The 14,593-nt window shown below is 28.7% G+C and overlaps 2 protein-coding genes across 2 annotated transcripts; both read right to left on the reverse strand.

Moving 5' to 3' along the window:
• Positions 1 to 531: 531 nt before the first annotated feature.
• LOC111625860 lies at positions 532 to 3,857 on the reverse strand. Its single transcript, XM_023369100.1, has 3 exons — positions 3,591 to 3,857; positions 3,385 to 3,519; positions 532 to 586 (listed from the first exon to the last, which is right to left on the reverse strand). The coding sequence occupies exons 1-3, from the start codon at positions 3,830 to 3,832 to the stop codon at positions 532 to 534; spliced, it is 432 nt and encodes a 143-aa protein (XP_023224868.1). The 5' UTR covers positions 3,833 to 3,857.
• Positions 3,858 to 6,873: 3,016 nt separating this feature from the next.
• LOC111625854 lies at positions 6,874 to 13,812 on the reverse strand. Its single transcript, XM_023369094.1, has 4 exons — positions 13,547 to 13,812; positions 13,341 to 13,475; positions 12,777 to 12,984; positions 6,874 to 9,815 (listed from the first exon to the last, which is right to left on the reverse strand). Exons 1-4 carry the CDS (start codon positions 13,786 to 13,788, stop codon positions 9,678 to 9,680), a joined length of 723 nt encoding a protein of 240 aa, XP_023224862.1. The 5' UTR covers positions 13,789 to 13,812; the 3' UTR covers positions 6,874 to 9,677.
• Positions 13,813 to 14,593: the final 781 nt, after the last annotated feature.

Below are 14,593 nucleotides of genomic sequence, written 5' to 3' on the forward strand. Positions count from 1 at the left end.
TAAAATAACTTATGTACAACATTATAATAAATAGTGATTGTTAACATATAAATAATTTACTGTTAAGGACATTTTATTCCAAAGAGTGATATAAATGGAATTGTTGACCTTAGTTAAAATAAGATTTTGTAAAAATAAGTTAGTTGGATATTATTTTAGCTATATTTATTTTACACACATCATATTTTTTGGAACAATCTATTTTATTGTAAGAGTATTTATTGACTAGAATATTTTTCATATAATAATTTGTTGAAAATACATAAGCTTGCTTTATGACTAGAATTTCATTAAACATGTTTCTGTTTCGTGTTAATGAATTCAAAATCATCACAACTAATTAACCAACAATCCTGTTATGAGCGAAATGCATTTAAAATAAATTTAGATATCAATAATTGAAAATGTGCACAGATAAGTTGGTCAGACAATACTGATAAGAAAGAAACATTCACATGATCTAATTCCCTGCAGTACCTTTAAAATTTTGATATCAATTTGCAAAATATTAAAAAACCAAAAATAATAATACTAACTTTGGTGTATGGCAGTAGTTAGTTCCCGATCATTGTCCTGAGAAGCTATTCTAAGCAAGATGAATAAAACATTAAATTAACAAATTTTAAGACTTGTAAAATAATAACAAAATGTATTTTTGTGTGTTATCAACTACATTTCATTCATTTTAACTGGTAAACTATCATAGAAAACACATTGCCAAGAGATCTGTGACTGATCTGTTGGCCAGTCCAGTAATATTTAATAATAAAGCCTGCCACAACCTTCACATAATTGTTTAAGTGTGCGGTATAAATTATTGAAAATATGTTAACATATTATTAGATAAATGTTCCTATCAAATTAAGTAAATTTTTTGTATGAAACAGAACCAAATTATTTAGATACAGAATGTTGACAAATAATTTAATTAATCTTAATTACTTTGATTACGCTAATATTAAACTTATTATGTAATCAATAAAATCATTCAACTGAAATATTAAGATTGTTTAAAATTATAATTTAGTTCTGGAATAAACTATCCTTAACAGTGAATATGTGCATATAACTAATTACATAATTTAATTACACTACAAAATACATTTCCAAATACTCAATCTACAAAAATATATGTATGTAGAAATGTAATTATCCTTCATACTAGCATATGAATTGGTTTAATGCAGATTCGTAGAAATCATTAAAAAAATCTATTCGTCTATACTCACAAGTGAGAAAATGGCCAATTTGATTATTTAAAATCTCATGTTAATAAAAATATAAAAAGTGTTTTAGATATGAGGGAAAAATTCAAAAATAAAACAAGCAACAATTTCATTCTAACAGTAAAATTTTAAAACTATGTAGCAATAACTACATTTAAAATATATATATATATTTATGAAAATGTAAATCCCTGTTTCATAAAGATAAATTCTTAAAGGCAAATAATACATAGATATATTAAAAAATAGATATGTCTTAATGCAGATGTTAATAAAACAATTTTCCCTTTCTATGAGTATTAAACAGTAAAATGATTGGCTGATTTTTACCAGTACTTTGAGACTAATTCTGCATCTGAATATAGCTTCAGTGGAAATCTTAATTATAAATTAACAAAATAAAATTAGATTATTGAATGAGAACATCTTATATATATGTATATATATTTGAAACTAAAAAAATTAGAGAATTTACCAATAGATGAAACAAAATATTCATCATTATTCACTAATGAATCATCATCATCATCATAGTCAAACTTTGGACATTAATTTATCAATAATTGAACAATTTGTTCAGAGCAGATATCAAACAAGACATATTGGCATATGTCCTAATTTTTGAAAGACAAACCAGGAACAAATAAGATGCAATATGTATCTTTATATTAAACTTGCTCTTTTGGACTTGCATCATTCTCATTCTTGATGTGATTACTTCCATCATCACTTTGACTTAGCTGTTTCTTATCAATATTTTCATGGATGTTATTGACCTTGTTGAAATTTCTTTCATTCAAGAGATTCTGAAAGTAAACTCAAATTATAAAAAATATATACATATATAATTTATTTACAAAAGAAATATCAGAAAATTTCTTTTGCATTAAAATATTCATTTATATTTTTCATACAATAATATCTAATTTTATAAGATTTGTTTAAGTTTATAGAAGAGTTAATTTCCTTTAAACATTAGATATGAACTCTTTTGAAAGTATATGAGAATATTTTTTATTTGCTTAAAATACAGTGGTACCTCAGGATACGAAATTAATCCGTTCCGACACTGAGATCGTATCATGAAAATGTCGTAAGGTGAATCATTTTTCCCCATACTATTACATGTAAAACCAAATAATTCGTTCCAACACGAAAAAAACACTCAAATTAAAGCTAAGTAGTACATAAAAAAATAACTATAGTAAGGAAAACACTGAAAAATGCATTTTGTAGTTGTANGTAACTGTAATTTATGCAAATATCTTTACGTTTGGTGTGTAAATTCTTTAATATATCTATCATATTCTCTAATTGTTAAAAGTTGGATATATTTTTGTGAATTGGATTATTTTAAGATAAGAATTTTACCACAACAATTACAAAATATTCCATACTTTAGTTCAGGGGTTTTTTAACTCTTCGCCCTGTGAGCACTAAGAGGGCCTCTTTTTGCAAGCCCATAATGGGCTTGCATTATGGGTTCGTAATGGGGCTGCTGAGTGGTGAGGGACGGGGCCCGACATATCCGAACGGACCACCTTACGAAAAAGTCCTGGGGATTTTTCGACCCGTTCGGATTCGAACCCGAGTCCTCCAGAGCGGTAGGGGTTGCGTATGTATATATATAACGTATTTATGCTTTGTACTGCCACAGTCCAAAATAATTTTCATTTCTTTATTTAGTAATTCACTGTAAAATATTAAGAGATTGATCTTGATAAATAACAGTTGTAATATTCTGTTCGGGCATTAAACACTTTTTTCCCTAGATTCACTATTGTTTGGATGTCACTAGCATTTTTTTTCTAATATATTATTGATAAATATAGAATGGGTTTTCAGTTGCATTATTTTGCAAGTGATATGCTGGTTCCTCGGTGCTTTCCTCTGTGGAATGATTAGATGGTGGTTCAGCTATCTTTTGTTTTTTTAAACATTTTTGAAGGAATATTTGAATTTCGTCTTTTATAGCGATTGTATCGTTCTATTTTATATTTTCTTGACATATGTGAGGAAGTAACGGTGTTACTCATTCTGAACTGTGTTGAAACGACCGAAAAAAATGACAGACAAATTTCTTGTATATTTCTGATATTTTTTATTTTTAAATTACTGTAAATTATTCAAACAATTAAAAACTTATTAAAATACTTACTGTGCTAAAGTGAATTCCTGACAAGCAGTTTCAATTTGTTTTTTTAAAGCAGTAACATGTGCTCTAAAAAAACTATCAAGTGTATTCAGTTCATCTTGAATTTCCCATATCTGTTCACATTCTGAATCTTCACCACTAAATTTTAAAAAATATTTTTGGTTTCTTTAAAGAAATTAAATCTAAATATATATGTATCAAACAATTACCTAACAGTTAACATCTGATTTTGCATATTTTGTTCATCTTCAATTAAACTTTCAACAGGAGAGGCACTGCATTCTGATAAAGTACATTTTTTCTTTTCATCTTCACATTCAATTATCTCATAAGTCTGTTGAGATGGATTGACACGTATTAAAGCCATCATCCCATGTTGCATTTTCTGACCTTTTGTGTCATCTCTCTTTACTGGCGTACTTTCTGCTGTAGTACATTTACTTGAATCCATACTAAAACTGAAAAATTTTAAAATTAATTTTCAATAATGCAAAAGTTTGGCTATTCCTAAATTGTAATACATTGTTTCCACAATTCTAAGATGCATTTTTTTAAACCCAATTTTTACTTCTCTATTTTTTACAAAATAGAGATGCATCTTGCATTCATCATTCAAAACAACAATCAACAGTCATTGCAAGTAGACCACATGATGTTATTCTCCACTAATTGATGTCTTTGGCTATACTGCTCAATGTCATACCCACTCAAACAAGTTTTTCTAGTACTAAGTGTTTAATTTAAATTCCTTTTTGGGTTGCAATTTGAAAAAATTGTAAACCTATAAATTTCCACTGTCATCCATCTGTCTGCCTTCCTTACTCTCAAGAATGATTTTAGATAGATGAAAGTCGAGACCAGATATGAAAAGCTTAAGATCAGAAGGCCCCAATTAACTGTTTATGAACTTTTGGTATGGACCAGAAGTCACATAATTTCAATTCAAAACTTTCCCCGGAACAGAGTTACATAGACAATCAGCATGAATGTTGTTGTCAGGAAAAGTATGATGTATACAGGCAAGACACTAATAATCTGGGATTCAGATCATATATTTTAAATTAAATTAATTAAAAATATGATTAAAAATTGCAGCATGGCATTGTGACAATATCACAATAATTTTTGCTCATTTTACACTTAAAATGTCTTCAAGATAATATTGGGTTGTTCAGAAAGTAATTTCGTTTTTTTTCTGTGGAAAAAACCACAATATTTTTATAATAAATAAATATTTTATTGAATTATATATCAACCATTTTGGTCAAATANTTTGTAAAACTAAACCTTACAATTGGCCCCCTTACAATATATGCTTTGGTTTTGAGAATTTTGCAGGCACACGACCTTTCATGTCTTGAGGAATTTACCTTGTTGAGAGACGGTCTTTTCTGCCGATCCGAGCCAAAACCTCGCCGAGCTCGTCTCGTTTATGGCCTTTACGGCACTCGACCGACCTGTATCCGAGACACCCGAGCCCGTGGTGACCTTCGCCATCCGTGTTCCGCCTGGAAGCTGCCTTGGTGGTGCGCCGGCCTCCGGAGTCTCGGCCGGGCCAACTCTTGCGTCTTCCCAACATCATATTGGCCAAAATGCCATTTGACCATATGTACGATAGAACAAGGAAATTATCTTTTATTCAGGGCACTGTCTGCTCGTGCCACTTGTGGAAATTTTGGAACGTTCGAGATTTGCTCCTTTGTTACCCGGATGTTCTACTAGTCCTAGAGGAATTTTTTGAAATCTGACCCCTTTGAACAGGGCTTGTCAAACTTGTCGAGGAATAAGAGTTCAGGCAACGCTTGGACCAATCAACTTTGTGATGCTTGGGTCTGTCTATTGTTCTGGCTCGTCGCCTGATATACAATACAACGCTTGTAGTGAACTGGGACATGTACTTGCATGTTTTTATTACAATTTTTAGATGAAAAATTATTCATATTCTGTTATATTTTGCTTGTATCAAATTACGCTGTTTTTCTGGGATTAAAGTTTTGAGAGAAGTAATCTTCATATTAATAACCACAAATGTATGTGGCATGTACCAAAAGTTGTGAGCCAAGTGATATTGCATGAATTCAATAACAACTTTGTTTAATAGTGCTTGTGGTAAGTACACATTGGAACATATCACTACTTTTCCACACATCCGCTAGAACGATGGACACATTTCTGTCATTGTACTGGCAGCTTCAAAATCCTACTCCTGTAGAAGTCTGTTCCAGCACCTGCAAACCTCACCTAGGACTCGGTCATCATCATCAAACTTTGTATCTTTCATTGTGTCTTTCAATGGAGTGAACAAGTGAGTCTGACAGTGCTAGGGTGGGCTGTAGGGAAGATGTGGAAGCAACACTTAGCCATCATTTCAATTACATTTTGTATGACCATCTGTATGAGGACAAGCATTGTCTTGTTGCAAAATGATGATAGTGTATGGATGTCTGTCATGTAGTGCTCGTTGCAGTTTCTGCAATGTCTGCACGTACCAAGAAGTATTGATGGTCTTGGAAGAAAATCGACCAACATGCATCCCTCTGCATCCCAGAACATGGTGCCCATTTTTCCAGATGAAGGAACTGCTCTTGGATTTTTTGGCCTAGGTGAGTTATTGTGCTTCCATTCTATCCTCTGCTTGTTTCTGGGTTGAAATGGTGGAACTGTGCCATGTTTCCCATCATAATACTGTTCAGAAAATTCTTGTCATCAGTTTGACGGCATACCAGTAAGTCAGAACGTGGTCAAATGTGTGTTTATGGTCGTTTGTAGGAAGTTGCAGAATTTTCCTTGAACAAACCTTGTGATAACCAAGAGACTATCATTTTCTGTATGGCATTGTGTCCAACATTCAAATGACGTACAATTTCTGTAACAGTAGGCCTCTCGACAAGCTCATCAACCACATCTGTGTTGCTGTTCGTGGCGGCCACTCTGAGGCTTTTCGGCAACATTTGTAGGTCCTTCTCTAAAATCTTTCACCCACCTTTTCATTGTACTGAGACCCAAGCAGGCATCTCCATAAATGCTGATGAATTTGTGCAGCAGCAAAGTTCTCACTAAGAAGAATTCAACAACAGCACATTGACAAAACAAAACGTCTACAAAAACCATTTTTCTATTGTCCGCAGAAATGAAGATGAAAGCACATCTGCACCATCTTGTAGTTTGTGGAGTTCCCAATGAATGACAGCAGCTATCACCCAGTTAGTTTGAATCACACTCCAATTGCCTATTGTGTGGCCCCAATTTTCTAAGATTTCCTATAATTTGGCATAGATTTAACCAACAAGAGAAACTGTCGTAAGATGCAACAATGATATAATATGAAAAATAAGTCAACGAACATCTTCGTGCTTTCATTATAAGGATATATAAACATCTTGAAAAACATACAAAATTTTAAAATTAGGATATTCAAATGCCATCAATTAGATTGTTAAAGTAAGATTTTTTACAATTTACTGTATTTAAGAATAAAATTTCTCGTAAACGTTTCGTGAACATAAGCAATATATTTTTATTTTTTAAATCGATACAGAATAACAAAGTTACATGAAGATCATTTAAAAGGCACATATCAGAATTAAAACAATTAAGTGACCAGTCTAAAAAAATCACAGTTGTGCAATTAACACTACTTCCTGTCTGAATGTTATTGCAGTAATAGAAATATCGGTGTATTATACGTATATTTATTTATATATAATTTGCATTTGATGGCACAAATTTAACACTTTCCTACATTTTGGTGTACTTAAAAGATATTTATGGTATGTTCAAAACGGTAATCGAAATACCGTTAAAGAATAAGGCACTGTGCAATGTGGTGACAATAAATTGTGTATTTCTAGTGCATATTTATACACATTTATGTATATACATATATATATAAAATCAAATTTACATTTTAAATGACTAGATAATGTATATTCTTAAGAAAATAATTGGCCAAATCGCATTAAATATTTATCACGATAATGATGGAAGCCATTGCTCCTTCACAGTAAAATCTAGTTACATTTATAGGCCACTAAATCAACAATAATAAAATTTTAAATAATTTTACATCATTGGAAGAAATATTTTAATTCATACCCAATAGCTTAAATAATTAAAAATCATTAACAACACATACAACAACAACTAATTCAAATAAAGATTATAACTCAAAAAAAATAAATATTTTTGTGATATATGATTAGTATGAGATAATAATACATGGTTTGAATAATAAACTCATAATAAAAATAACTTTCCTGTGGTAAAAAACATATTTTTGATTAACGTAAGTTTTTGGATTTTAAAATGGATTATCTGTGATTAAAAGATTTCTTATAATTTTATTAAAAATGTGTTACCTTCATTTTCTAACAGCAATCTTTGTCAGAATTAAAAATTCAAATAAAATAACTTATGTACAACATTATAATAAATAGTGATTGTTAACATATAAATAATTTACTGTTAAGGACATTTTATTCCAAAGAGTGATATAAATGGAATTGTTGACCTTAGTTAAAATAAGATTTTGTAAAAATAAGTTAGTTGGATATTATTTTAGCTATATTTATTTTACACACATCATATTTTTTGGAACAATCTATTTTATTGTAAGAGTATTTATTGACTAGAATATTTTTCATATAATAATTTGTTGAAAATACATAAGCTTGCTTTATGACTAGAATTTCATTAAACATGTTTCTGTTTCGTGTTAATGAATTCAAAATCATCACAACTAATTAACCAACAATCCTGTTATGAGCGAAATGCATTTAAAATAAATTTAGATATCAATAATTGAAAATGTGCACAGATAAGTTGGTCAGACAATACTGATAAGAAAGAAACATTCACATGATCTAATTCCCTGCAGTACCTTTAAAATTTTGATATCAATTTGCAAAATATTAAAAAACCAAAAATAATAATACTAACTTTGGTGTATGGCAGTAGTTAGTTCCCGATCATTGTCCTGAGAAGCTATTCTAAGCAAGATGAATAAAACATTAAATTAACAAATTTTAAGACTTGTAAAATAATAACAAAATGTATTTTTGTGTGTTATCAACTACATTTCATTCATTTTAACTGGTAAACTATCATAGAAAACACATTGCCAAGAGATCTGTGACTGATCTGTTGGCCAGTCCAGTAATATTTAATAATAAAGCCTGCCACAACCTTCACATAATTGTTTAAGTGTGCGGTATAAATTATTGAAAATATGTTAACATATTATTAGATAAATGTTCCTATCAAATTAAGTAAATTTTTTGTATGAAACAGAACCAAATTATTTATATACAGAATGTTGACAAATAATTTAATTAATCTTAATTACTTTGATTACGCTAATATTAAACTTATTATGTAATCAATAAAATCATTCAACTGAAATATTAAGATTGTTTAAAATTATAATTTAGTTCTGGAATAAACTATCCTTAACAGTGAATATGTGCATATAACTAATTACATAATTTAATTACACTACAAAATACATTTCCAAATACTCAATCTACAAAAATATATGTATGTAGAAATGTAATTATCCTTCATACTAGCATATGAATTGGTTTAATGCAGATTCGTAGAAATCATTAAAAAAATCTATTCGTCTATACTCACAAGTGAGAAAATGGCCAATTTGATTATTTAAAATCTCATGTTAATAAAAATATAAAAAGTGTTTTAGATATGAGGGAAAAATTCAAAAATAAAACAAGCAACAATTTCATTCTAACAGTAAAATTTTAAAACTATGTAGCAATAACTACATTTAAAATATATATATATATTTATGAAAATGTAAATCCCTGTTTCATAAAGATAAATTCTTAAAGGCAAATAATACATAGATATATTAAAAAATAGATATGTCTTAATGCAGATGTTAATAAAACAATTTTCCCTTTCTATGAGTATTAAACAGTAAAATGATTGGCTGATTTTTACCAGTACTTTGAGACTAATTCTGCATCTGAATATAGCTTCAGTGGAAATCTTAATTATAAATTAACAAAATAAAATTAGATTATTGAATGAGAACATCTTATATATATGTATATATATTTGAAACTAAAAAAATTAGAGAATTTACCAATAGATGAAACAAAATATTCATCATTATTCACTAATGAATCATCATCATCATCATAGTCAAACTTTGGACATTAATTTATCAATAATTGAACAATTTGTTCAGAGCAGATATCAAACAAGACATATTGGCATATGTCCTAATTTTTGAAAGACAAACCAGGAACAAATAAGATGCAATATGTATCTTTATATTAAACTTGCTCTTTTGGACTTGCATCATTCTCATTCTTGATGTGATTACTTCCATCATCACTTTGACTTAGCTGTTTCTTATCAATATTTTCATGGATGTTATTGACCTTGTTGAAATTTCTTTCATTCAAGAGATTCTGAAAGTAAACTCAAATTATAAAAAATATATACATATATAATTTATTTACAAAAGAAATATCAGAAAATTTCTTTTGCATTAAAATATTCATTTATATTTTTCATACAATAATATCTAATTTTATAAGATTTGTTTAAGTTTATAGAAGAGTTAATTTCCTTTAAACATTAGATATGAACTCTTTTGAAAGTATATGAGAATATTTTTTATTTGCTTAAAATACAGTGGTACCTCAGGATACGAAATTAATCCGTTCCGACACTGAGATCGTATCATGAAAATGTCGTAAGGTGAATCATTTTTCCCCATACTATTACATGTAAAACCAAATAATTCGTTCCAACACGAAAAACACACTCAAATTAAAGCTAAGTAGTACATAAAAAAATAACTATAGTAAGGAAAACACTGAAAAATGCATTTTGTAGTTGTAAATGTAAAAACAACCATAATAGAATAATAACTGATTTTAAAAAAATGTAGTTTTATTTGCACTTTACTTTTGAGGATAGACGACGGTGAAGGTGTAAACTGGTGGCGGAGGAGGGGGAGAAGGGAAATGATACTAAAACGTAACTTACATAACATAATGTAACAATAACTTAAAAATAACTTAGAAAAGATAAAAAAAATTAGTGTTGTTATTTTTATTCACTGCTTTTTGCTTTCTTTCCTTCACTTCCACCAGCACTTTCACTGGATAGAGGTCGCTTGGTAAAATATCTATCCACAGAGGTTTGACTTTGCCTACTTTTTAAAATGTTTCTAAAATGTCTTAGGCAAATGTCATTACTCCAAGATACGGCTAGTATGAATCTTTTCGGGATGCTTCTTTTCAATAAAATCAGTCACTTTCTGATAATACCTCAAAATTTCCTTTATCGAACGAGATCCTTCCACCAGTGGCATAGCGTGGGTGTCAGCCGCCCGGGCGGAGGAACATTTCGCCGCCCCCTTATTTAGGTATCTCAATTTAAAATACTAAAATTCAGTTTTGTCACTGAATAAGTAATGAAAAATTCCGTGCTCATTTCAATCGGTCCGAATCGTAGGTGCGACAAAAGCACGAAATGAAATGGTTCAAATTTTTACAAAATATTATTATTATTTATTATGAAATTTTGCCGCGCCCCTAAAAGTGCCGCCCCTGCTGCCCCACTACGCTACGCCACTGCCTTCCACGACGAAGCAAACACATGGACTGAGACTGATGAACAGAAATGATTAAAAAATGATGCAGCGAACTAATGTAACGTCGTATGGTGAGTTTTTGTTCGTATCGTGGAGCAAAACTGTCTTCGAATTTCATGTCGTATCCTGAAAATTTCGTATGCTGGGACATTCGTATCCTGAGGTACCACTGTATTTTAACTTATAATTTTATGTACGGTTTTCATGTAACTATGTATGAAGCAGTACTATGTAAAGTATTACCTAAGATATCCCAAGAGAGATACGGTAGTTATAGAAGGAATCATTAAGTTACCTTTAAAAGGAATAACAAAAGAGAAGATATAGTTTGAACAATTTAGTCATTATTTGTAAAAATCCTAATATGTTTAATACTTCTCATATATTCCAATTATATTGATTGATAGTATCAAACATTTTGAGTTATTCATAATTATATAATTTTTGTGCTATTGACAGTTTTATTAAAATTAGTAGTAATATTAATTATTTTTTCAGGGAAAGCTTAGTGAATGTTATTATTATTTTATAGTCTGATTTTGTATTTTAAAAATGTCTAAAACATAATCTTATGATTAAGGATAACATAAAATAAACAAAATTAATGCTAGCTTTATCTATCTAATTTTCTAAATTTTCTAAAGTTACTTATAACAAATTTAACAGGTAATATCATTGTTAAAACTATATTGAATAATGTAGCAACAGCTTTCAAATTTTTGCCATCCACTATTCATTTAGATTAGTGGCACTATTATTTAATAACATTTCTGTAGTTGTTACAGATAATTTCTTTACATTTACATGAAAAAGTTTCTAAATGATACTGAAGCTAAATCTCTAGCCAAGTCATCATTATTATTTTCTGCTAATATATTTTAATCACCTTTGCATTTGTATACTATGCCATTTGAATCATTTTTCAATAATAATCTTAATTATGTTATTAAAAGTAGAATGAAGATTCAGATTTAAGATTTTAAAACTACTAGCAGTAACTAAGCCTACAGAATTAATCATATAATATCTAAAAGATATTACATATTATACTGATAACATAAAATATATTTTCTATGTGATTATTTAAAAAGTTGTATTATAAAATTTTATATTTGAGTACATAATATATCTAAGAATAACTGAATGAACAAAAAGTTATTAAATTTTTTTTTATATCAAACAGCAGTCTTGAACACTGTATAACATTAACTTCTTTTAAATTTTTCACTAATATGAAAAAAATTTATAGTTATGATAAATTTGTGCATTTTACATTTCATTTTCTACATTTACTAATATCAGTTCAGATGCATGACTATAAAATTAAACCAAATCTTTGTAATTCAACATATTTTACATTTTAGACAACAATGATCATACATTAAAGCTAAATAGTATTTTTGGATGTCATTAATGTGATTTAAAAAATTGTTTTCTGTACTATCTTTAAGAACTTGCAGGAAGAAAGAGTAATAAAAAACAAGCACTGGTTAAAACACATATCAGTAACTAATAATGACTTTTTTCTCAGTTTCATATTGAGGTTGATAACACAAAAAGAGCTGAAAATGTCTACAGTATTTACCCAAAGATAACAACAACTGAATTAATAATAATAAGTGAAGTTTTATTAATGTGTAACATATATATTTGGAACCTGTTAGTTTTGATAAGATTCGAAATGAATAACATCTGTGATTATAATATTTAAGCAAAGTCTATTGTATACCAAAATTAACAATTATTGCAAATAAAACTAAAATCTTACTTGTTTTTCTTGCTTTATCTTTCCATCACGACTCAAAATAAATTTCCTAAGCCGTTGTTCAAGCTCGTGTAACTTAACAGCTCTGTGAGCTTCATACTGTTGAATAACAGTATGCAGGTTTTCTTGCAATTGTTCTTTCTGTTCTAACTTCTGAAGAAATTCAACTTTAGCATTTACATATTCTTTTTCTAATGTTTTATATTTCTTTCTGTAATTATTAAATAGATCAATATAATAATTACTTTTTAAATTAAGTTTTATGAAATACAAGAATTTTATCAATGAATTAAAATTTTAAATTTTATTAAGCTAATTATTGCCCACATTAATAATGTAAAAATATATATGAATTAATCTATTTTATATTGATAATCTGCATTTATCAAAATAGCAATCCATTGTATTTTCAAATATACTTTAAAATATTTTTTAAAAAAGATTGCTACAGTTATAAAATTATGCATATAAAATTTTATATAATATCCTTTTTAATAATTCTGATATTTTTTATTTTTAAATTACTGTAAATTATTCAAACAATTAAAAACTTATTAAAATACTTACTGTGCTAAAGTGAATTCCTGACAAGCAGTTTCAATTTGTTTTTTTAAAGCAGTAACATGTGCTCTAAAAAAACTATCAAGTGTATTCAGTTCATCTTGAATTTCCCATATCTGTTCACATTCTGAATCTTCACCACTAAATTTTAAAAAATATTTTTGGTTTCTTTAAAGAAATTAAATCTAAATATATATGTATCAAACAATTACCTAACAGTTAACATCTGATTTTGCATATTTTGTTCATCTTCAATTAAACTTTCAACAGGAGAGGCACTGCATTCTGATAAAGTACATTTTTTCTTTTCATCTTCACATTCAATTATCTCATAAGTCTGTTGAGATGGATTGACACGTATTAAAGCCATCATCCCATGTTGCATTTTCTGACCTTTTGTGTCATCTCTCTTTACTGGCGTACTTTCTGCTGTAGTACATTTACTTGAATCCATACTAAAACTGAAAAATTTTAAAATTAATTTTCAATAATGCAAAAGTTTGGCTATTCCTAAATTGTAATACATTGTTTCCACAATTCTAAGATGCATTTTTTTAAACCCAATTTTTACTTCTCTATTTTTTACAAAATAGAGATGCATCTTGCATTCATCATTCAAAACAACAATCAACAGTCATTGCAAGTAGACCACATGATGTTATTCTCCACTAATTGATGTCTTTGGCTATACTGCTCAATGTCATACCCACTCAAACAAGTTTTTCTAGTACTAAGTGTTTAATTTAAATTCCTTTTTGGGTTGCAATTTGAAAAAATTGTAAACCTATAAATTTCCACTGTCATCCATCTGTCTGCCTTCCTTACTCTCAAGAATGATTTTAGATAGATGAAAGTCGAGACCAGATATGAAAAGCTTAAGATCAGAAGGCCCCAATTAACTGTTTATGAACTTTTGGTATGGACCAGAAGTCACATAATTTCAATTCAAAACTTTCCCCGGAACAGAGTTACATAGACAATCAGCATGAATGTTGTTGTCAGGAAAAGTATGATGTATACAGGCAAGACACTAATAATCTGGGATTCAGATCATATATTTTAAATTAAATTAATTAAAAATATGATTAAAAATTGCAGCATGGCATTGTGACAATATCACAATAATTTTTGCTCATTTTACACTTAAAATGTCTTCAAGATAATATTGGGTTGTTCAGAAAGTAATTTCGTTTTTTTTCTGTGGAAAAAACCACAATATTTTTATAATAAATAAATATTTTATTGAATTATATATCAAC

This window comes from Centruroides sculpturatus, unplaced genomic scaffold (assembly GCF_000671375.1).
Source record: "Centruroides sculpturatus isolate CEXI.00-Female unplaced genomic scaffold, Cexi_2.0 scaffold427, whole genome shotgun sequence".
Lineage (NCBI taxonomy): Eukaryota > Metazoa > Arthropoda > Arachnida > Scorpiones > Buthidae > Centruroides > Centruroides sculpturatus.